We start from the raw sequence: 24,977 nt of genomic DNA, 5'->3' as shown, positions 1-24,977 counted from the left end.
AATTTCATCTGTTCGGTCGTGGCATTGTTAGAGAAAAATTGAATGGGACATTTGTTTCCGGCGGATTTACGTTAAACGTAGTGGTACATTTCAAGGAAACGTCTTTACATAAATAATAAACTATTACAATATTATGTTTTTCTCTAATTTTTTTATTTACACAACCATTTTTTAACGCTTTTTTGGGGCTTCCATTTACAAAACAAATATACATCATTTTCAGTAATTTCCAAATATGAACGAGTAATTATAATTTCATCAAATTTTTTTAATATTATTCAATCAATTTTTCAAACTAAAACATTTCAAATTTTTTTCAATAACGTTTCTATACAAATCTCTAGTCACACAACATCCCAATCTTTAACGTTATAAACACATTTAAATAACATTCTAGGCATCTAGGCCTACTTCTGTAAATAGGTTTAATTAAATTTAATTATTGTTGCATTAGATCTAGAGGGGGGAATGTTTCTTATTTTTAGTTTCACGTTCTACTTTTTAAGGCACAAATTTGATTGGATCGTTTGGTAAAGGATATAACTATTATTTAACCTAGGGCGACGAAATCACTGTGGACAGATGGCAGTACGACCTCTACTTAGTGGTTGGCGAGGATACTTTCGGTTACAGCAAGCGCCATTTTTGTGCCCAGAAATGCGCGAACTATTTTGATATTTTGGTCGATAATTTAAAAAAGTGACTAGAGATCTTTTGTAGTGAGTTTTCCTTCAAAATAACAATGGATTTAATGAAAATCATGCTCTTAGAGCACAAAATAAAGTAGTGAAAAGTGTGATTAAAAATAACCAAAATGGCGGTGGTTGTTTTTGGTCCCAAATATTCAGGTTTTTTTAGGAGCAAAATATTTGGAATGTGATATTTTTTGGTAGCTATTTTTCGTATTGGCACTGTATATTAGTTAAAGGTAAAAACACCGTAAGAAAAAAATAACTTAGGAAATTGGTAGTTCCATGTACACAAATTCACCGATAATTTGGGGGGTACAGTGAATTTACAAATTAAATCGCTTTCAGTCGCGCTTTGCCCAACACTACTTTTATATACGAGATATTAGCGTAGAGGTAACAGTCTGTGCATATTAAAACTACATCTACATTTCTACGCGTTTTATCCGCCTTAGCTTCGAGTGTATTGTCAACCGCGACTGAAAGAACGTTAAAAGTATAAACACAAATAATTGAATCTCTACACGAGCGCCGCGTCTACCGCGGTGGCAATTTCGGCAAGCTCGGGCAGTGACGCGTTTATCCGGATAAGATATTTTCCTTTAAGCCTTGGCTTCAAAAACATTGTGCCTGTATTTAAATAAAACAAAGGCTTAGCCGAACCTTTATCCCTAAAAAAATATATAAATGATTGTTCCGTGTGCTATATAAATTTTAGTTAATTTCGTACGATGGAATTGATTTCGCTTCATTGTAAATTTGAATATGTAGTTGCCCTTCGAAGAAGACAATTATGTAAAAAAATTGTTCAGTACTGTTGAGATTCGTATTCCTTCCACAGTCATCAGTAAATAAACTAGAATTTGTTTCTTTTCCTCGTTAGATTAAACACTTCACTCCGATTTGTCTTGGGGAACACTTAACAACACTTTTTGGGTCGTTATCGTCAACCAATCTAAAGAAAAATCCCTTGTTTTAGTTTTCACTGTTATCATAAAAGTTCTTATTGTCAGAAGTCCATTAGTATAGTAACCATGGATTAAACACTAAAGGATGTTACACGGGCTAGCTTCCTAAGGCAAAGTCCTCGTTAGCTAGGTGTTATTTTTTGTTTTTCTATCCAGGGGCACCGGATATGAGTTTGTAGCGCCATCTGTTATTTTTTGGAACTTTTATACCGTGATTTTTAGAATTCGTCTGCTATTTTTTCGATACCATTATTTATTTAAAAGCACGTGGATTTGTTTGCCCCTGGATAGAGCGTAGAGAAAAATAAATTTCCGGTTTTTCGGACTCTCGCCGCTAGGTGGCGACGTGACAGGACATTTTTGTGTTTTTTCGCCCGTGGAACATCCTTTAGTGTTTAATCCATGTAGTAACCAACCGAAAATATTAATATTAACTTGAACAGGGCAGCACATTGTGGATGAAATCATTTTGTAAAGTTTAAACTAAGTCTCACATTTAAGCGAAAAAACTGGTAAGACGCTTCTAGATGGCAGCACATTCCAGAAACTAAGCGATAAGAGACTAGTCTGGGCGAAATCTGCCATCTGTTGGTGGCAATACTTACTAAAATACTATTAAAATAAGTCGTCGTCAGAGCAATGTTGTAGACTAGTATAATTGGACGAACTAGACTTTACTAAATTAACTACAGAATAATTGGACGAACTAAACTATACTAAATTAACTACAGAATAATTGGACAAACTAGACTATACTAAAGTAACTACAGAATAATTGGACGAACTAGATTATACTAAATTAACTACAGAATAATTGGACGAACTAAACTATACTAAATTAACTACAGAATAATTGGACAAACTAGACTATACTAAATTAACTACAGAATAATTGGACGAACTAGATTATACTAAATTAACTACAGAATAATTGGACGAACTAGATTATACTAAATTAACTACAGAATAATTGGACAAACTAAACTATACTAAATTAACTACAGAATAATTGGACGAACTAAACTATACTAAATTAACTACAGAATAATTGGACGAACTAAACTATACTAAATTAACTACAGAATAATTGGACGAACTAAACTATACTAAATTAACTACAGAATAAATGGACGAACTAAACTATACTAAATTAACTACAGAATAATTGGACGAACTAGACTATACTAAATTAACTACAGAATAATTGGACGAACTAGACTATACTAAATTAACTACAGAATAATTGGACGAACTAGACTATACTAAAGTAACAACAGAATAATTGGACGAACTAGACTATACTAAATTAACTACAGAATAATTGGACGAACTAGACTATACTAAATTAACTACAGAATAAATGGACGAACTAGACTATACTAAATTAACTACAGAATAATTGGACGAACTAGACTATACTAAATTAACTACAGAATAATTGGACGAACTAGACTATACTAAATTAACTACAGAATAATTGGACGAACTAGACTATACTAAATTAACTACAGAATAATTGGACGAACTAGACTATACTAAATTAACTACAGAATAATTGGACGAACTAGACTATACTAAATTAACTACAGAATAATTGGACGAACTAAACTATACTAAAGTAACAGAATAATTGGACGAACTAGACTATACTAAATTAACTACAGAATAATTGGACGAACTAGACTATACTAAATTAACTACAGAATAATTGGACGAACTAGACTATACTAAAGTAACTACAGAATAATTGGACGAACTAGACTATACTAAATTAACTACAGAATAATTGGACGAACTAGACTATACTAAATTAACTACAGAATAATTGGACGAACTAGACTATACTAAATTAACTACAGAATAATTGGACGAACTAGACTATACTAAATTAACTACAGAATAATTGGACTAACTAGATTATACTAAATTAACTACAGAATAATTGGACGAACTAGATTATACTAAATTAACTACAGAATAATTGGACGAGCTAGACTATACTAAATTAACTACAGAATAATTGGACGAACTAGACTATACTAAAGTAACTACAGAATAATTGGATGAACTAGACTATACTAAATTAACTACAGAATAATTGGACGAACTAGACTATACTAAAGTAAAAACAGAATAATTGGACGAACTAGACTATACTAAATTAACTACAGAATAATTGGACGAACTAGATTATACTAAATTAACTTTTAAATAATTGGACGAACTAGATTATACTAAATTAACTTTTAAATAATTGGACGAACTAGATTATACTAAATTAACTTTTAAATAATTGGACGAACTAGACTATGTAAAACTGTGAACAAATGTCCAACTACTAAAAGATTCTACAAAAAATGAACAAAATTATTCTACACTGTGGCGCCATCTAGCAGGTAAAAGTGAACATATGTCCAACTTATAAAAACCGTAAAATAAATAATATTATAACTTCGGCGCCTCTAGTAGTGTTTGGCGTATTTAAAAATCGAACCCTTAATGACGTGAAAAGATCTTCTACCATGTCAAACGTGTATTGTTTAATAGTAATGGACTTCTGGCGTTAGCAATACGTATAATATAGAGTGGGGCGTTTCGTACCAATGAGCTTCCTGTACCCCTTGGGCTTGTTTTTCCACTGAATGGTGAGGAAGTAGACCGGGATGCCAGAGAGGGTGATGGCCAATCCGACCCCCGTCTCGACTGGACTGACGTAGAATGGAAGCACGACGAGGAAGGTGCAGACCACCGCGAAGGTCGCCGGCAAGAAAATGTTCACCTGCAAAAAACCAATCGTTACGCACCATTTCAAAGGAAATTGGAAAACGTTACCCTACAAGGATATTGTTACAAATTAACCCAACAACAGTACTGAAACCTACATACTTTTAAAGGAATTATAACCTAATTATTAGGGATTAATAATTATTATTATCAGCTAGACTAATATACCCAACGCACCACCTTAGGCCTAAGTCATCGAGCGACTTTTAAAGCCATTAATTCAGATGGACGGGTTACAATGCGTAGGAGGGTGGTGGCCAGCCCTTCATGCTGTTAACCTCAACAAGGTTTTATGGAAGGGGAAACCGAAGAGCTCGATGGAAACCCCTAAACCAGTGGGGAAAGAACTTGCAAACTCAACGCCGAAGGAGTTGTTCCGAGTTTTCACCCAGTTCCACAAGCTCCTCTTGCTGCGAGGTGAAAGTGCTAACCACTCCGCCACCCCACTCACTAACAAGGAGAGTGAGTACCTGAAGTGTTTATTGCCAATTTTGTTAAAATTTCCCAAAAGGAGACGTTGCACTACCCATTCGATTTGCCATGGCAACCGAAAATGTTTTTGACCATTTATAACTAAAATAATATTTTTTTTCCTTATTTTACCCAAAAAGTGTTTCAATTTTACCCCAAAAATTTCTCAATTTAGCCAAAAATGATGAAATTCACCTAATGTGGTCCAAATGACCCATTTCTTGATTTTCAAATTAAAAAAAATAATTCGTAGGAAGTACCTAGTGAAACCGAGAAATCCCATGCTCTTTTAAAATGGAGATTTTCTTGTGTTAAGTGGTCAAAAACATTTTCGGTTGCCATGGCAAATCGAATGGGTAGTGCAACGTCTCCTTTTGGGAAATTTCATATCTCATAAAGGTCTACATTACGCCCGACTTTGAACCAAATCGGCCATAAAAAACTTGGGTACTCCCCTTGTAAACAGCGCCGTAAATGTCACAGCCACAGGAGGGAGTGAACAATATGGGAACCATTTTAGGGGAGACAGAAATACTAGGTTATATTGTCTATAAAGGGAGTATGAAGGTTTTTAAATTTGGAGGATAGAAATAATTAAGGGGGTTTCCACTAATTTCAAATTCACATTTAGATATAATTGGGGCGACTTAATTTCCAAGGCACATTTCACAGTCAGTCAAATCTGCACTCGGTTAAATACCATAATTTTGTGGATCCATCCTCAAAAACCCTACTTTATACTCCTTTAAAATATCGGTAAACTAGAAAACGGGCCCAGTGGCACCATCTACATTCAATTTACGAAACTGTATCAGTAAAAACATTTATTGAGTGGAGGCAGAAGTAAATAAACCAAACGATAATCTAACATCAAGCCTTTTAGAATTCCGCGAATATTTTCGTATGATAATTGTAGGCTGTGAAAAATGCCCTGCATAGGAAATGTACTGTTCGGATAACCAATGGATTTATGTGATATTATATATTATATTTCAAATAATGTTTCCCGTTTTACAATGTGTTAAATTTAATTGAGACCACACACTTTTGCTCAAGTCAATAAGTCTAATACAGGGTTGCCACAATATTTTCTATTACCCGTTTTCCCTGACTATTCCCCGTTTTCCCTGACTATTCCCCGTTTTCCCTGACTATTCCCAGTTTTCCCTGGATTTTTAAAACAAAATTAGATAATAATTAGCTTTATATTTTACTTTTATCAAAAGTTTATAAATTGAAATCAACCTACATTTCAGTACATAAGTATTATTGCAACGTTAAAAAAATTAGCAACACTTTAAAGGAACTAAATAATAATCATAGAATTTGTCAGATAACTAGAGTAAAATTACCTACAAAAATTGTCATGATAAAATTGAATTCCCCGACTTTTTAAGCCCATTTTTAAATTCCCTTGTTTCCCTGAAGTGTGGCAACCCTGTCATACGTACTCTATGAATCGTCGTTATGGAGACGAGTGCCAATAATAATAATTTAAATGCATATTTATCTTGATAGATTAGCTTATCTTTCTTGGTATTTGATGTCCCTTCACACATGGCTATCATTATTTATTTGAACACTTATGGCACATGATTATAGAATTCTAATTACACTAAAGCAGATCAGTTATAATTTATTTTTTGTTGCGTATTTACATCTATAGGTACGTCTAGTGTTGTAAGTCGGAAAATATTCCGTATTTTTCCGAAAAAAATTAGATTTCATTCCATGATTAGTCTAATATATTGTTTGCATATTTAAATAAAGCGGAATTTTCGCCTTATTTTTTCGAATCAAAAAGTAAAACTAAAACTCTAGACTACTTTAAACTGATTAACAATGTACCACTATTAATGTTTTGTAGTATGTTTGCCGATTTTAGACATTTAATATCGATAAAAAGTTGACATTAAAAACCTTTAAAAAATAATTTATGTTTCAATTTTTAATTTTTCCGGAAAATTAAGACTTCATGCACATACAGGTATCTACCTGACGCACTTACGAAACATAATAGACTCATGGCAGTAGTTTAGAGGAGGGAGTGGTCGCGTCAAAACGTGGGAATAAGACCGAAAGAACGTTCATTTAGAGTATGAGGCAATACACCCTCGTGGTTGCGCGGATAGAATCACACATCCATTAGCGTTTCTTACGTTTTTACTCACCAGGGCGTATTTTTAGAATACCCAAAAAGGGGGGCAACGTATTCCGCGTTGGGGGGGATATGAGTGTATGGAAGGGGGGGGGGGGGTTAACTGCACGCTCAGAGAAAAATTTGGAAGTTCCCGTCGGCTATCGCGTATCGGATTTCCCAGACGCGCGCGCCCGAAATTCCCGGTTCGATAAAATGACGCAACGCGCGGCCGTATTGCGAGGAAGCCCAATTTCGAGGGGAGGGAGGATTAATAGGAAATTAATAAAAAAATAAATTTACCTTAATAGGTCTTTTGATGTCGGGCCTTTTGTAGCGCATGTATAACAAGCCACCCACTGAGAATGTCACGAATAACGACTCTATAAACGCCGTGTAGTTTATAAGCGTGTACACTTTGGTGGTTGTCAAGTACATAAGTGTTAAGACACCCTGTCAATTGGAACGTCAAATATTAATATATTTCTCACTAAATAATCCGGTTACGTTGGACTAATACTAACCAGAAATATCAGACTGGGTGTCGGAGTGTAATACTTGGTGTGGATCATGGCCAAACAGTCTGGGAGATGACCCTGGCGCGCACCCACGAAGAACAACCTACACAAAAATACACCAGATTAAAAGCTATTAATTTAGTACAGATTTCCGACGCTAGAGGGCAGAATGAAATGGAGAAATAACGACGTTTCAAACTAGATTGAATGACCAGTTTAATAATTTAAGATCGAGGATCCGATTAATCGTGCCGGAACGGGTCCCCGAGGATCCGATTAATCGTGCCGGAACGGGTCCCCGAGGATCCGATTAATCGTGCCGGAACGGGTCCCCGAGGATCCGATTAATCGTGCCGGAACGGGTCCCCGAGGATCCGATTAATCGTGCCGGAACGGGTCCCCGAGGATCCGATTAATCGTGCCGGAACGGGTCCCCGAGGATCCGATTAATCGTGCCGGAACGGGTCCCCGAGGATCCGATTAATCGTGCCGGAACGGGTCCCCGAGGATCCGATTAATCGTGCCGGAACGGGTCCCCGAGGATCCGATTAATCGTGCCGGAACGGGTCCCCGAGGATCCGATTAATCGTGCCGGAACGGGTCCCCGAGGATCCGATTAATCGTGCCGGAACGGGTCCCCGAGGATCCGATTAATCGTGCCGGAACGGGTCCCCGAGGATCCGATTAATCGTGCCGGAACGGGTCCCCGAGGATCCGATTAATCGTGCCGGAACGGGTCCCCGAGGATCCGATTAATCGTGCCGGAACGGGTCCCCGAGGATCCGATTAATCGTGCCGGAACGGGTCCCCGAGGATCCGATTAATCGTGCCGGAACGGGTCCCCGAGGATCCGATTAATCGTGCCGGAACGGGTCCCCGAGGATCCGATTAATCGTGCCGGAACGGGTCCCCGAGGATCCGATTAATCGTGCCGGAACGGGTCCCCGAGGATCCGATTAATCGTGCCGGAACGGGTCCCCGAGGATCCGATTAATCGTGCCGGAACGGGTCCCCGAGGATCCGATTAATCGTGCCGGAACGGGTCCCCGAGGATCCGATTAATCGTGCCGGAACGGGTCCCCGAGGATCCGATTAATCGTGCCGGAACGGGTCCCCGAGGATCCGATTAATCGTGCCGGAACGGGTCCCCGAGGATCCGATTAATCGTGCCGGAACGGGTCCCCGAGGATCCGATTAATCGTGCCGGAACGGGTCCCCGAGGATCCGATTAATCGTGCCGGAACGGGTCCCCGAGGATCCGATTAATCGTGCCGGAACGGGTCCCCGAGGATCCGATTAATCGTGCCGGAACGGGTCCCCGAGGATCCGATTAATCGTGCCGGAACGGGTCCCCGAGGATCCGATTAATCGTGCCGGAACGGGTCCCCGAGGATCCGATTAATCGTGCCGGAACGGGTCCCCGAGGATCCGATTAATCGTGCCGGAACGGGTCCCCGAGGATCCGATTAATCGTGCCGGAACGGGTCCCCGAGGATCCGATTAATCGTGCCGGAACGGGTCCCCGAGGATCCGATTAATCGTGCCGGAACGGGTCCCCGAGGATCCGATTAATCGTGCCGGAACGGGTCCCCGAGGATCCGATTAATCGTGCCGGAACGGGTCCCCGAGGATCCGATTAATCGTGCCGGAACGGGTCCCCGAGGATCCGATTAATCGTGCCGGAACGGGTCCCCGAGGATCCGATTAATCGTGCCGGAACGGGTCCCCGAGGATCCGATTAATCGTGCCGGAACGGGTCCCCGAGGATCCGATTAATCGTGCCGGAACGGGTCCCCGAGGATCCGATTAATCGTGCCGGAACGGGTCCCCGAGGATCCGATTAATCGTGCCGGAACGGGTCCCCGAGGATCCGATTAATCGTGCCGGAACGGGTCCCCGAGGATCCGATTAATCGTGCCGGAACGGGTCCCCGAGGATCCGATTAATCGTGCCGGAACGGGTCCCCGAGGATCCGATTAATCGTGCCGGAACGGGTCCCCGAGGATCCGATTAATCGTGCCGGAACGGGTCCCCGAGGATCCGATTAATCGTGCCGGAACGGGTCCCCGAGGATCCGATTAATCGTGCCGGAACGGGTCCCCGAGGATCCGATTAATCGTGCCGGAACGGGTCCCCGAGGATCCGATTAATCGTGCCGGAACGGGTCCCCGAGGATCCGATTAATCGTGCCGGAACGGGTCCCCGAGGATCCGATTAATCGTGCCGGAACGGGTCCCCGAGGATCCGATTAATCGTGCCGGAACGGGTCCCCGAGGATCCGATTAATCGTGCCGGAACGGGTCCCCGAGGATCCGATTAATCGTGCCGGAACGGGTCCCCGAGGATCCGATTAATCGTGCCGGAACGGGTCCCCGAGGATCCGATTAATCGTGCCGGAACGGGTCCCCGAGGATCCGATTAATCGTGCCGGAACGGGTCCCCGAGGATCCGATTAATCGTGCCGGAACGGGTCCCCGAGGATCCGATTAATCGTGCCGGAACGGGTCCCCGAGGATCCGATTAATCGTGCCGGAACGGGTCCCCGAGGATCCGATTAATCGTGCCGGAACGGGTCCCCGAGGATCCGATTAATCGTGCCGGAACGGGTCCCCGAGGATCCGATTAATCGTGCCGGAACGGGTCCCCGAGGATCCGATTAATCGTGCCGGAACGGGTCCCCGAGGATCCGATTAATCGTGCCGGAACGGGTCCCCGAGGATCCGATTAATCGTGCCGGAACGGGTCCCCGAGGATCCGATTAATCGTGCCGGAACGGGTCCCCGAGGATCCGATTAATCGTGCCGGAACGGGTCCCCGAGGATCCGATTAATCGTGCCGGAACGGGTCCCCGAGGATCCGATTAATCGTGCCGGAACGGGTCCCCGAGGATCCGATTAATCGTGCCGGAACGGGTCCCCGAGGATCCGATTAATCGTGCCGGAACGGGTCCCCGAGGATCCGATTAATCGTGCCGGAACGGGTCCCCGAGGATCCGATTAATCGTGCCGGAACGGGTCCCCGAGGATCCGATTAATCGTGCCGGAACGGGTCCCCGAGGATCCGATTAATCGTGCCGGAACGGGTCCCCGAGGATCCGATTAATCGTGCCGGAACGGGTCCCCGAGGATCCGATTAATCGTGCCGGAACGGGTCCCCGAGGATCCGATTAATCGTGCCGGAACGGGTCCCCGAGGATCCGATTAATCGTGCCGGAACGGGTCCCCGAGGATCCGATTAATCGTGCCGGAACGGGTCCCCGAGGATCCGATTAATCGTGCCGGAACGGGTCCCCGAGGATCCGATTAATCGTGCCGGAACGGGTCCCCGAGGATCCGATTAATCGTGCCGGAACGGGTCCCCGAGGATCCGATTAATCGTGCCGGAACGGGTCCCCGAGGATCCGATTAATCGTGCCGGAACGGGTCCCCGAGGATCCGATTAATCGTGCCGGAACGGGTCCCCGAGGATCCGATTAATCGTGCCGGAACGGGTCCCCGAGGATCCGATTAATCGTGCCGGAACGGGTCCCCGAGGATCCGATTAATCGTGCCGGAACGGGTCCCCGAGGATCCGATTAATCGTGCCGGAACGGGTCCCCGAGGATCCGATTAATCGTGCCGGAACGGGTCCCCGAGGATCCGATTAATCGTGCCGGAACGGGTCCCCGAGGATCCGATTAATCGTGCCGGAACGGGTCAACGAGGATCCGATTAATCGTGCCGGAACGGGTCCCCGAGGATCCGATTAATCGTGCCGGAACGGGTCAACGAGGATCCGATTAATCGTGCCGGAACGGGTCAACGAGGATCCGATTAATCGTGCCGGAACGGGTCAACGAGGATCCGATTAATCGTGCCGGAACGGGTCAACGAGGATCCGATTAATCGTGCCGGAACGGGTCAACGAGGATCCGATTAATCGTGCCGGAACGGGTCCCCGAGGATCCGATTAATCGTGCCGGAACGGGTCCCCGAGGATCCGATTAATCGTGCCGGAACGGGTCCCCGAGGATCCGATTAATCGTGCCGGAACGGGTCCCCGAGGATCCGATTAATCGTGCCGGAACGGGTCCCCGAGGATCCGATTAATCGTGCCGGAACGGGTCCCCGAGGATCCGATTAATCGTGCCGGAACGGGTCCCCGAGGATCCGATTAATCGTGCCGGAACGGGTCCCCGAGGATCCGATTAATCGTGCCGGAACGGGTCCCCGAGGATCCGATTAATCGTGCCGGAACGGGTCCCCGAGGATCCGATTAATCGTGCCGGAACGGGTCCCCGAGGATCCGATTAATCGTGCCGGAACGGGTCCCCGAGGATCCGATTAATCGTGCCGGAACGGGTCCCCGAGGATCCGATTAATCGTGCCGGAACGGGTCCCCGAGGATCCGATTAATCGTGCCGGAACGGGTCCCCGAGGATCCGATTAATCGTGCCGGAACGGGTCCCCGAGGATCCGATTAATCGTGCCGGAACGGGTCCCCGAGGATCCGATTAATCGTGCCGGAACGGGTCCCCGAGGATCCGATTAATCGTGCCGGAACGGGTCCCCGAGGATCCGATTAATCGTGCCGGAACGGGTCCCCGAGGATCCGATTAATCGTGCCGGAACGGGTCCCCGAGGATCCGATTAATCGTGCCGGAACGGGTCCCCGAGGATCCGATTAATCGTGCCGGAACGGGTCCCCGAGGATCCGATTAATCGTGCCGGAACGGGTCCCCGAGGATCCGATTAATCGTGCCGGAACGGGTCCCCGAGGATCCGATTAATCGTGCCGGAACGGGTCCCCGAGGATCCGATTAATCGTGCCGGAACGGGTCCCCGAGGATCCGATTAATCGTGCCGGAACGGGTCAACGAGGATCCGATTAATCGTGCCGGAACGGGTCCCCGAGGATCCGATTAATCGTGCCGGAACGGGTCAACGAGGATCCGATTAATCGTGCCGGAACGGGTCAACGAGGATCCGATTAATCGTGCCGGAACGGGTCAACGAGGATCCGATTAATCGTGCCGGAACGGGTCAACGAGGATCCGATTAATCGTGCCGGAACGGGTCAACGAGGATCCGATTAATCGTGCCGGAACGGGTCAACGAGGATCCGATTAATCGTGCCGGAACGGGTCAACGAGGATCCGATTAATCGTGCCGGAACGGGTCAACGAGGATCCGATTAATCGTGCCGGAACGGGTCAACGAGGATCCGATTAATCGTGCCGGAACGGGTCCGGGACCCGAGGAATAATTTAGAGCCTTAATATTAGGCAAGTGGGTTTTATTTTCATTAATTTGCCAGTGGGGACATCTAGCGGAGAAAAAGATATTGAAAACTCTTCTTTTAACCTGGAAGAGGCGAAAATGGCACCGTTGAGCCCTCCGAACGTGGATAACGCGACGGAAACTGGCATAATCCAAGACATGACTCCCAGCACCCGACCACCGAATGTCTGAAAGCGAAAAATTAAGGAATTTCAAACATTTTTAGGTGCATTGGAAGATGTGGGAGGACGTACCACGGCGACAGCGTTCGACGATAACACCTCATCCGGCGTGAGCACCGCGAAATACGCGATATTCGTCAACACGTATACTAACGTCACTAAAGGTAAGGATATGTAGATAGCGCGTGGTAGATTCCTGCAAAAATAAAAACATTAATTAGCTTGTAATTAATCAAATTTATTATTAATCCCCGGTAATTAACAATTAATTTATTATATATCCCCGGTAATTAACAATTAATTTATTATATATCCCCGGTAATTAACAATTAATTTATTATATATCCCCGGTAATTAACAATTAATTTATTATATATCCCCGGTAATTAACAATTAATTTATTATATATCCCCGGTAATTAACAATTAATTTATTATATATCCCCGGTAATTAACAATCAATTTATTATATATCCCCGGTAATTAACAATCAATTTATTATATATCCCCGGTAATTAACAATCAATTTATTATATATCCCCGGTAATTAACAATCAATATATTATATATCCCCGGTAATTAACAATTAATATATTATATATCCCCGGTAATTAACAATTAATTTATTATATATCCCCGGTAATTAACAATTAATTTATTATATATCCCCGGTAATTAACAATTAATTTATTATTAATCCTTCGGTAAAAACGATCGGGACAAATAACGATTCCCTCGAGAACTAATCGGGACAAATAACGATTCCCTCGAGAACTAATCGGGACAAATAACGATTCCCTCGAGAACTAATCGGGACAAATAACGATTCCCTCGAGAACTAATCGGGACAAATAACGATTCCCTCGAGAACTAATCGGGACAAATAACGATTCCCTCGAGAACTAATCGGGACAAATAACGATTCCCTCGAGAACTAATCGGGACAAATAACGATTCTTTCGAGAACTAATCGGGACAAATAACGATTCCCTCGAGAACTAATCGGGACAAATAACGATTCCCTCGAGAACTAATCGGGACAAATAACGATTCCCTCGAGAACTAATCGGGACAAATAACGATTCCCTCGAGAACTAATCGGGACAAATAACGATTCCCTCGAGAACTAATCGGGACAAATAACGATTCCCTCGAGAACTAATCGGGACAAATAACGATTCCCTCGAGAACTAATCGGGACAAATAACGATTCCCTCGAGAACTAATCGGGACAAATAACGATTCCCTCGAGAACTAATCGGGACAAATAACGATTCCCTCGAGAACTAATCGGGACAAATAACGATTCCCTCGAGAACTAATCGGGACAAATAACGATTCCCTCGAGAACTAATCGGGACAAATAACGATTCCCTCGAGAACTAATCGGGACAAATAACGATTCCCTCGAGAACTAATCGGGACAAATAACGAATCCTTAACGATTTATAATTAATAATCCATCATATTGAAAACTAATCTGAATAATTGACAATTAAATTTTTTTTTTAAATGTGAAACATACTTGGTGGGCTCTTTAAGTTCTTCGGTTACAAAATTTAAATAATTCCTTGAAATTTGAAAATATATTAATCTTAAAAATACTTTTAATTTGAAGATAACGAATGATAATTGAACGTACCAGCCAGCGTATGAAAATAGCCCGGAATAGAAACTCAGGGCCACGTAACCGGGCTCCGTCGTGGTCCCTTCAAACGCGTTCTCGAAGTTTCCGGTATTGCCTGAAGGACGCAATTTCACCATCATTAATCAAGTATCTTAATAGGTATCGACTAGAGTCATTCAAGTATTTAACAAGAATGTATTTATTTCTACTTGGAGAGACTGACGTTTGAATCGCGTCGAGAAAAGTCGTTTTTGGGAAATGTTTTGTTAAATGTATATAAATTCTTGAAGTAATTCAGGATTACAGAATGAAGTAGAAATAAATTCTTGATGTAATTCAGAATTACAGAATGCAGTAGACATAAATTCTTGATGTAATTCAGAATTACATAATATTAATAAAGTAGAAATACATTTCTTGATGAAATTCAAAATTACCGAATACAGTAGAAATACATTTCTTAATGAGAATGCAGTAGAAATAAATAAATTATTGGTGTAATTCAGAATTACATAATAGAGTAGAAATAAATAAATTATTGGTGTAATTCAGAATTACATAATAGAGTAGAAATAAATAAATTATTGGTGTAATTCAGAATTACATAATAGAGTAGAAATAAATAAATTATTGGTGTAATTCAGAATTACATAATAAAGTAAAATTTCATTTCTGGATGTAATTCAGAATTACAGAATGCAGTAGAAATAAATAAATTCTTGAAGTAATTCAGAATTATAGAATTAAGTAGAAATAAATAGATTCTTGGTATAAATAAATACAGTACCTATTCCTAAATAAATAAGTCCTGCAGCGATTATAACCAAGAGGGCGATAATCTTTCCAAATGTGAATGTATCTTGAACTATCGTCGCCCATTTAACGTTGTAACAGTTGATAAACGTTAACAGACCTTTAAACACAAAATAGAGATTATTTCTAAGGATGCTTTCGTCGAGTGGGTAATGCGAGAAGGAAGTAAAAATGCGCGGATAAGATTAGCGGAATTTTCGAAACCAGCCTTTGAACTATTTTTTCACACTTCTCGAGATGTAAGTTTCGTACGAACAGATTATCATAATAAGATATGACAGACAACCAAGCCTATTTTAGTTTATCTTTGACTGGGTCAAATAATATTTACTCAAACAGAGAAACAATGCCCGTTCCGAATATTTGTTTTCCTGGTGGGGCCCGTCCCGAATATTTGTTATCCTGGTGGGGCCCGTCCCGAATATTTGTTTTCCTGGTGGGGCCCGTCCCGAATATTTGTTTTCCTGGTGGGGCCCGTCCCGAATATTTGTTTTCCTGGTGGGGCCCGTCCCGAATATTTGTTTTCCTGGTGGGGCCCGTCCCGAATATTTGTTTTCCTGGTGGGGCCCGTCCCGAATATTTGTTTTCCTGGTGGGGCCCGTCCCGAATATTTGTTTTCCTGGTGGGGCCCGTCCCGAATATTTGTTTTCCTGGTGGGGCCCGTCCCGAATATTTGTTTTCCTGGTGGGGCCCGTCCCGAATATTTGTTTTCCTGGTGGGGCCCGTCCCGAATATTTGTTTTCCTGGTGGGGCCCGTCCCGAATATTTGTTTTCCTGGTGGGGCCCGTCCCGAATATTTAACCAACCGCACTACGACATTTTCAAAGACATAATGACAAAATTTGGCTAATTATTAATTGCAAGTACAGCAAAAAGTATCCATCCATCATTCAGGGTGACTTTAAATAGCTTTGGCAAAATAAAAATGCTATAGGATAATCTATATAATTTCTAGAGACATTTGAGTCATTGAAAACTAAGTAAAATTATAGATTCTACAGGTAATATATGCAAGAAAACCTTTGCATATCATAGAAAATGTTTAAATATTTTCTGCAGAAAATCTATCCAATTTTACTTAGATTTTTCTATAGACCCGGGTTATACAAATTATAGGATTTCTTTTTTTTTATATTTCTGTTGAAAGTCTAATTTTATTTAGAATTTTCAATTACTCAAATGTCTATAGAAATTAGATAATACTATAGCAAATGCTTTAAGTTTAATGTATTTTCTACATAAAATATCAATTAAACTTAAAAACCGTTTGCTATAGAATAGTTCATATAATATTTATAAATATTGGGGCCATTTTAAAACTGAATAAAATGTAGTTCAAATTACAGATGTAATCGGAAATTTGTCCCAATATATCAGAGATAATTTTAAAATAATTCAATTAACGAATTGGTGAAAACGGGAGGCCGAACTGTGATAATGGCGTTGACAGACATCCGCGGGAGTGTCGATAAGCCCGACAATTTGTAGCGTGAGAGAGTGGCGCGAAAACAATGAGAGCCTAAAAATACGAGCCAAGATTCTTTTGCAGAGGCGATGCGAAAAACCAAACAAACGGGGTCGATCACCCTTATGCACATGCTTACAAAATATCGAACCACTATATTTGATTCTTGCACTAAGCAAACTCTATACACATTTAAAGGGAGATTTTGAAATTTAAAACTCGGGTTTTCTAGATGTTTAAAGTCGATTAGGAGCATTCTAGGATTTAATTAGACTTTTAAGTATGGTCATGAAAATCTAGGAACGACTTAAAGATTATTAAATTGATTTTTGTAAACTAAGATATTTCAAGATTTTCTGAAACTACGTCGAGAAATCAAGATTTTCGGATGCTCATTAATTTTCAGATTTAGAGCACGAATTTCACTTGTTATTTCGAAATGTTTGGTGGTTGATATCAGATGATATTTCACAATTTTTTGGAACTATTGCACATTGGATTTATCGATTTTTGAACACTCTTTTGACAACGAAAATTATATTTTAGGGTTGAATTGCACGTGCGATTTCGAACATTTGGAGGTCGATTTCACGTGGTAACATATCAAGATTATTCGGGGAAACCATTTCATATCGGATTTGTAGACTTTTAGATTTCATTTTGCAACGAAATTGCAATTGCAGCCAGACAAGAATTCTAAGATATAAGTTCCAGCGTACAAGATTTTGATCAATATAAAAACCGTAAACCTTTAACAACCGTACGCCAGACTTCAAAAGCTAGATCATACCTTTTTTAGACAGGTGTTACCGAATGTAAACAACGGTATTCGATTTGTGATTGAAAATATGTATCAAGTAAAATGAAAATAAACATTTTAATAACATTTTATGACCGCATACTGAACCAGTGGCGTAGCCAGGATTTTGTAGCCGGGGGGGGGGGGGAGGCACGCCATTGAAAAAAGTAAAAAAATAAAAACATTTGTACGTACGAACATACGTTTCGGGGGGGGGCATGTGCCCCCCTGACTACGGCACTGTACTGAACCCTCTTTTACAATGATTTTATCATATACACTACTATTATGATATCGTCCGATATCACCGCGGATATATCGGCCACGAATAGCTGTACCCATATCGGTACATCACTACAAATTACAACTTCGATATATTCTTATTAAACAACCATTAAAAAGGTCTTTTTACTGTACAAATAAAAGTTTGAATCCGTCTTTTTAAACTGACATTTTTATTCGTAATGAACTATACACAACGTAAAAGAGAGAGAATAAGTCCTTGACGTTGACCAACGTCTGGAAGCCCAGAAGTTTCCGAACGAACGCGTGAAGCTTAATCTCTCCATTATAAATTGTAGCTGCGCGATAAGCGGATGCTACGCGCTTCATCCTGATGCGAGCCGGTCTTTGAGGAGAGGATTATCTGGCGACAGTTTGAAAAACATTCTAAGCCTATAGGTACACCGCTAATATTATTTTAACCTTAACGACACCCTTCATTATCTTCGCCCCCGATTGTTTGACTTTTAAAATCCGGGCGAGGGTCAAAGATCAAAGCTATTCATCAAATCCTAGCACCCTTTAGAAGTCCTTACATCAACTGATTCGTTGGACACCTTCCAACGTTCACCGATACTACTCAATTGAATAATGCATTCGCAGCGATTTATTTTCAACAGAAGTTTATAGAGATAAGTCTCCATCTAGGTTATTCAATTTTTTATAAACGAATCCAGGGTTGCCACAGTTATATCAGATTAAAATTCCCTGACATTCTCTCTCCATTTCCAGATATTTTTTCAGGCAATTCTTATCTAGATATTTCAGTAAACGTTGTCCATTTGCCATAAATTAAATTTCCTGACTTTTCACCATAACATAAAATTAAGTTCCCTGACTTTTCCCTGAATTTTAGACATATTTTCACCATAACATAAAATTCCCTGAATATTAGACATCTTTGCACCATAATATAAATTAAATTCCCTGAATATTCGACATCTTTGCACCATAATATAAATTAAATTCCCTGAATATTCGACATCTTTGCACCATAATATAAATTAAATTCCCTGAATATTAGACATCTTTGCACCATAATATAAATTAAATTCCCTGAATTTTAGACATTTTCACCATAATATAAATTAAATTCCCTGAATATTAGACATATTTTCACCATAACATAATTTAAATTCCCTGAATTTTAGACATTCACCATAACAAATTAAATTCCCTCAATTTGACATTTTCACCATATAAATTCCCTGAATTTTAGACATTCACCATAATATAAATTAAATTTTCCTTAATTTAAGACATTTTCACCATAATATAAATTAAATTCCCTGAATTTTAGACATTTTCACAAAAACAAATTACCTGACTTTGCCCTAATTAATATCCCTATTAATATTAACATTTTCAAGTTTTCAGGTTCTCTAGGTTCTCCGGGTACCTTAGTACCCCGAATAGCGTCATTTATTACACCGCCTTTGACGTTCAAAAAAACCGAGAACGTTAGCAGCATAGGAAGACTGACACGTCTCTGGGAAGAGGGAGGTTATATACTTCTGGTTGCAAGTCCCGTTTATAACAAAGAGGCCTCTTGTACCCGTTATGCAAACGGAATAGTTTTTGTCGCAAGACTGGCGCTATCACTTCTAAAGGGGGACAACTTCTAATCTCTACAGAGAACGTTTAAAAACTTATCAACATCGGATTTTTCCTCGCTTGAAGTTTCCAATTTCACTTCGATTTTTTTTTGAAATTTTTATCTAGAAAACCCGAATCTAAAGCTCCGAGCCACAGACGATATTTTTATATCATTTAGAGGGGAATAACTTTCGATTTATATAATTGCTCTCATTAGGGAATTTAAACATTGGAAAAAAGCGTTAAATGTTGGTTTTAATCACAAACGCAATGTTTCATCGAGTTTAGGAGAAAAAGGCTAAATTTTTCATCCGAGTTTAGGGAAAAAGGCTAAATTTTTCATCCGAGTTTAGGGAAAAGGGCTAAATTTTTCATCCGAGTTTAGGGAAAAAGGCTAAATTTTTCATCCGAGTTTTGGAGAAAAAGGCTAAATTTTCATCCGAGTTTAGGGAAAAAGGCTAAATTTTTCATCCGAGTTTAGGGAAAAAGGCTAAATTTTTCATCCGAGTTTAGGGAAAAAGGCTAAATTTTTCATCCGAGTTTAGGGGAAAAGGCTAAATTTTTCATCCGAGTTTAGGGAAAAAGGCTAAATTTTTCATCCGAGTTTAGGAGAAAAAGGCTAAATTTTTCATCCGAGTTTAGGGAAAAAGGCTAAATTTTTCATCCGAGTTTAGGGAAAAAGGCTAAATTTTTCATCCGAGTTTAGGGAAAAAGGCTAAATTTTTCATCCGAGTTTAGGGAAAAAGGCTAAATTTTTCATCCGAGTTTAGGAGAAAAAGGCCAAATTTTTCATCCGAGTTTAGGGAAAAAAAGGCTAAATTTTTCATCGAGTTTAAGAAAAAAAGGCTAAATTTTTCATCGAGTTTAAGAAAAAAAAGGCTAAATTTTTCATCGAGTTTAAGAAAAAAAAGGCTAAATTTTTCAATCGAGTTTAAGAAAAAAAAGGCTAAATTTTTCATCGAGTTTAAGAAAAAAAAGGCTAAATTTTTCATTGAGTTTAAGAAAAAAAAGGCTAAATTTTTCATCGAGTTTAAGAAAAAAAAGGCTAAATTTTTCATCGAGTTTAAGAAAAAAAAGGCTACATTTTTCATCGAGTTTAAGAAAAAAGGCTACATTTTTCATCGAGTTTAAGAAAAAAAAGGCTAAATTTTTCATCGAGTTTAAGAAAAAAAAGGCTAAATTTTTCATTGAGTTTAAGAAAAAAAAGGCTAAATTTTTCATCGAGTTTAAGAAAAAAAAGGCTAAATTTTTCATCGAGTTTAAGAAAAAAAAGGCTACATTTTTCATCGAGTTTAAGAAAAAAGGCTACATTTTTCATCGAGTTTAAGAAAAAAAAGGCTACATTTTTCATCGAGTTTAAGAAAAAAAAGGCTACATTTTTCATCGAGTTTAAGAAAAAAAGGCTATTTTTTCATCAAGTTTAAGAAAAATTCGCCACTTTTTTTACTGCTTTAAACGCAAATCGCAATTGGAAAACCAATTTTTCTTTGAAAATTTAAATCACTTCTAAGACATTTTCTTGCCCTTAAAAAAACTTATTTTTGGGGGTAAGTTGAAATTGGGCATAAAATTTATTCGCAAGTTATAATTGGGTATAAACTTCGCGCATTTTGAAAACCCGAAATGCTTCGTTGAATTTCGTTCGAAACGCGTTGAACGCGTTGAAAAGGTAATTAGGCCTATTTCCGTAACGTACGTGGACCATATGGTTAGATAAAAGAGTTACTCACAGACCACCATCGCCGCTAGCATTCGCACGGCGTTCTCAGGGGGCATGCAACTGGAGAAAAAAGGCTCCAAGATGTAGTTCGCGAACGTCAACGCCGCTATCGCGTTCCCAGTTGGCATAATGATGCAGGCTGAAGCCTAATACATTCAAAACAGCAAAAAGAACGCGTTACGAAACCATCTTTGCGGTGGTTAGCTCATTATAAATAAAGACGGGTCTTACCCATAGAAAAAGGAAAGCCGGCAAAGGCCCGAATGCTTCGTTGATATACGCGTAATCGCCGCCGGATTTGGGGATGGAAGTGCCGAGCTCGGCGTAGCACAGGGCCCCCACCGTCGACAGGACGCCGCAGAGGATCCACACGGCCAACGCCAAACCGATGCTTCCCGCTTCCTGTAACGAAACCATTCATTTTTTGGCCCTTAATGAATCGTTCTTAAATTAACTATCTAGAAATGCACGTACCTGTAGCACTCCTCTTGGGGATACAAATATACCAGATCCAACTATGCACCTGTACAATTTAAATTAATTTTAATTAAAAGGTACGCTAAATTTAAACTCGATAAAATAAATTATGAAAAAAATATTATGTAAAAATATAAGCCTTATTTGGTTTTACCTACTTATTGGTCTCTTTACTTGTTCGCGTTTTTACTCCTACTTATTGGTCTCTTTACTTGTTCGCGTTTTTACTCCTTATTTGATTTTAAATCGCTGATCAGTGAAAATACAATTTAAATTAATTTTAATTAAAAGGTACGCTAAATTTAAACTCGATAAATAATTTATTAAAATATAGTATGTAAAAATATAAGCCTTGTATTTGTTTTTAATAGCTGATCAGTGGATTAACGAAAATGAGAGGATTTGATGTAGTTAGCCTGACCGGGGAGAATATACCGGAAATGAAAGGAGCAGGATGGTGTGTATTTACCCGACAATGATCGCCACGCCGTTGAGCAGTCCGAGTTCTTGCTTGAGCTTGACGCCGTTGACGGAGCCGCCGCCCGCATCGGGAGCTCCGGCGTCATCCTTGGCGGAGTCGCTCGTCGGACTCAGGGGCAGACATCTCTGAGATTCGGGCTCCCCTTCTCGCGGGTCCTTCACTGCCATGTTCTCGGAATCGGGAAAGGTCCGGTACGAATGCGAAGAGCCGTTGCGGCAATCGCCTTTCAGCGAAGATTGTTCTGTCGCTGGCGAATGGCCTAATTTCGAGGAGTTGTTGTCCCCCCGTCGATTACTACTCGATATGCTGGCGCGGCTTCCTTCGCTCCATTCAAAGCCGGTTACGTTACTACCGCCGTTCGTAGTAGGTGGCGAAACCGCCGTCCTCGCGTTGTTCGCCTCGGCGGGAGGAACCATGGTAACGGAAGACGAATATTGCGTCATTTTCTCTATTTGACGATACGACGAGCTACCAGCGACATCTACGGAACAACGGACGCTCTAAAAATAATTATTTCGTTATCAGTTTATCAGTTATTTACAAAACGCGTCCGGGAGTTCGATATTTGAATGGTATCTCTCGATATCTATATCATTACTTAGCTGAATTTTATTGATTTACTTGAATATACGTTATTATTATGGATAATACGAAAATATTCAAGTGTTATCAGTGATCTGTTTTGTTAATAATTTATTTCTGTATTATAAATGAATAATGATTAGAAAAATTAAAATGTGAACAATAGAGTGCTTTCGTCTGATACGATTTTCAAAACTTGAAACGTCACAGCTGTAGTGTTAATAATGGAAGCCATGACAGTTACCGTTTTTGTATAAATAGGCAAATTACATTGGTGACGTCGTGAGTTTCGAAATCACTATTAATTTAACGAATTTCAAGTACATTCATAAAGTTTTATTCACAACTGTATATTCAAATTATATTTTTAAGTAGAAACAGCAGAATATCGCATACATCTTACGATAAAAGTACCCAACTAAGTTTGGCAATTTTTCGGCAAATCAAGGATAATTTATGACCTGTATTATTACGCTTTAAGATAATTTATGTCTTTTTTTATAAATAATATTATAACTCTGTAATAGTTGTAGAAAACCACTATATGATGTATTTGGAAGAGTCGATTTATGTACAGTCCTAGTCAAAAGTGTCCGGCCGTTTTCATTTGGCCACCATTTTCAATATGACCAGGACAAACCGGAAATATAATAACCCCACCAAGATGACATCACGGAAAAATGACTTAATTTAGAGTTCAAAGCGTTAGGTAAATCCGTACAGAATTTTAAAAGTTATTAACAAAAAAGTTACGGTTTAAAAATTGTCATTTAGGACTCATCGAAATATAAACAAAACTTCTTCAGTGGGAAGCAGGAATTGAAGTGGGGTATACAATATTGTCTAAGACTCCGATTCACCTTAAGGTGAAATATTCTAAAATTTAATTTCACGGAAAAAAACAATTAGCCAATTATATAAACTTTTGCGAATCCGCGCAGGTTTCGTTGTCCGTAAATTCAGTTTACTCTGTTTCGTGAAATAGTTTTAAAATTATTTGTTGAAGGCAGTAAATTTTCTTGCCGATTAAAAATTCTTATGGGGTGCAGATAAACGCCGAATCGCTTTTGAATGATGCTTGACTCAAAGGGAATAAAGTTAAAATATTTTACTCGAGGCAGCACCGTAGACTTAAAGAGGGTATAACCCTTTTCGGAATAAGGGGGGGGGGGGGGAAGAGCGTGCAACTTGCCTAGAACCAGCGCATGGCCAAAAGTTTTAGAAGCTTGACCTTCACAATATTACCTTGACGGCGACTCAAATCAAGGGCTGTGTATCCGTGGTTCTAGGCTAGATGCACGCTCCTGAAGCGACAACTATCGGGGTTTTAGACAATATTGTATTCCCCACTTCAACGCCTGCTTCCGACTGAAGATTATACTTAATACTACGATTAGTCCTAAACGTTGAGTTTTAAACCGTAACTTTTTGTTACTAACTTAAAATTCTGAACGGTTATACAATTTGAGAACGATTAGTTTTCGCGTTGAATGAGACTGATCGTAATTAAATGAACCATTTTTTCTTGACGTCCTCTTGATGGGGTTTTTTATGTTCCCAGTTTTGCTTTGACCATACTGAAGTAACAACCTTTAATTTTAGTGCATATTATTTCCGTAAGCATTACCTTTCGAATTAATCCCCAATTAGCTTTTTACCGCAAACAGAAACAAAAGGGTGGCCAAATGAAAACGGCCAGAAACTTTTGACCGGGAGTGTACATCTACTACAAATTAATCCCAATTTATCTGTATTAATAACATTTTTAAAATGAAGTTTTACAGAAAACTTGGTATAATATATTATAGTTTCATTTATAAGAATCAATTTAAAAACCCGCTAAATCCGCCAAACAAAGAACCGTAACTTACCTCTACAAAATGAAACCTCTAAATGAATCAGTTGGATATTCTCCAACACCTCTTCGGTGCCCTTCAAAAAATTACCTAGCTGATTATAAAAAGATAATTACTTTAGCTGCGGGCTCTAATATTTATATTCCAATTAATTTTTAATAAAAAAAAATGTCAAATAATTTCTACAAGTACTGGGAACTTTGAAGAGCGGTCGGACGCGCGACTCTGACTGACAATTGAAAGGCGACTAAACCACAAGCGTATTTTAAAAAC

General features: G+C 40.3%; 1 protein-coding gene across 1 annotated transcript; it reads right to left on the bottom strand.

Annotated features, from left to right (window-relative positions):
* Positions 1–1,487: 1,487 nt before the first annotated feature.
* On the bottom strand, positions 1,488–24,977 carry mnd (L-type amino acid transporter minidiscs). Its single transcript, XM_090158049.1, has 14 exons — positions 24,720–24,977; positions 22,255–22,766; positions 21,783–21,831; positions 21,540–21,710; positions 21,319–21,454; positions 15,421–15,546; positions 14,649–14,748; positions 14,532–14,576; positions 13,080–13,203; positions 12,910–13,013; positions 7,574–7,670; positions 7,353–7,502; positions 4,259–4,436; positions 1,488–1,644 (listed from the first exon to the last, which is right to left on the bottom strand). Exons 2-14 carry the CDS (start codon positions 22,707–22,709, stop codon positions 1,583–1,585), a joined length of 1,797 nt encoding a protein of 598 aa, XP_090014175.1. The 5' UTR covers positions 22,710–22,766; positions 24,720–24,977; the 3' UTR covers positions 1,488–1,582.

This window comes from Leiobunum rupestre, chromosome 9 (genome assembly GCF_980474605.1).
Source record: "Leiobunum rupestre chromosome 9, qqLeiRupe1.1.hap1, whole genome shotgun sequence".
Classification (NCBI taxonomy): domain Eukaryota; kingdom Metazoa; phylum Arthropoda; class Arachnida; order Opiliones; family Sclerosomatidae; genus Leiobunum; species Leiobunum rupestre.
Note: the sequence above shows the minus strand (reverse complement) of the source record. Positions and strands in the feature narration are given on the sequence as shown.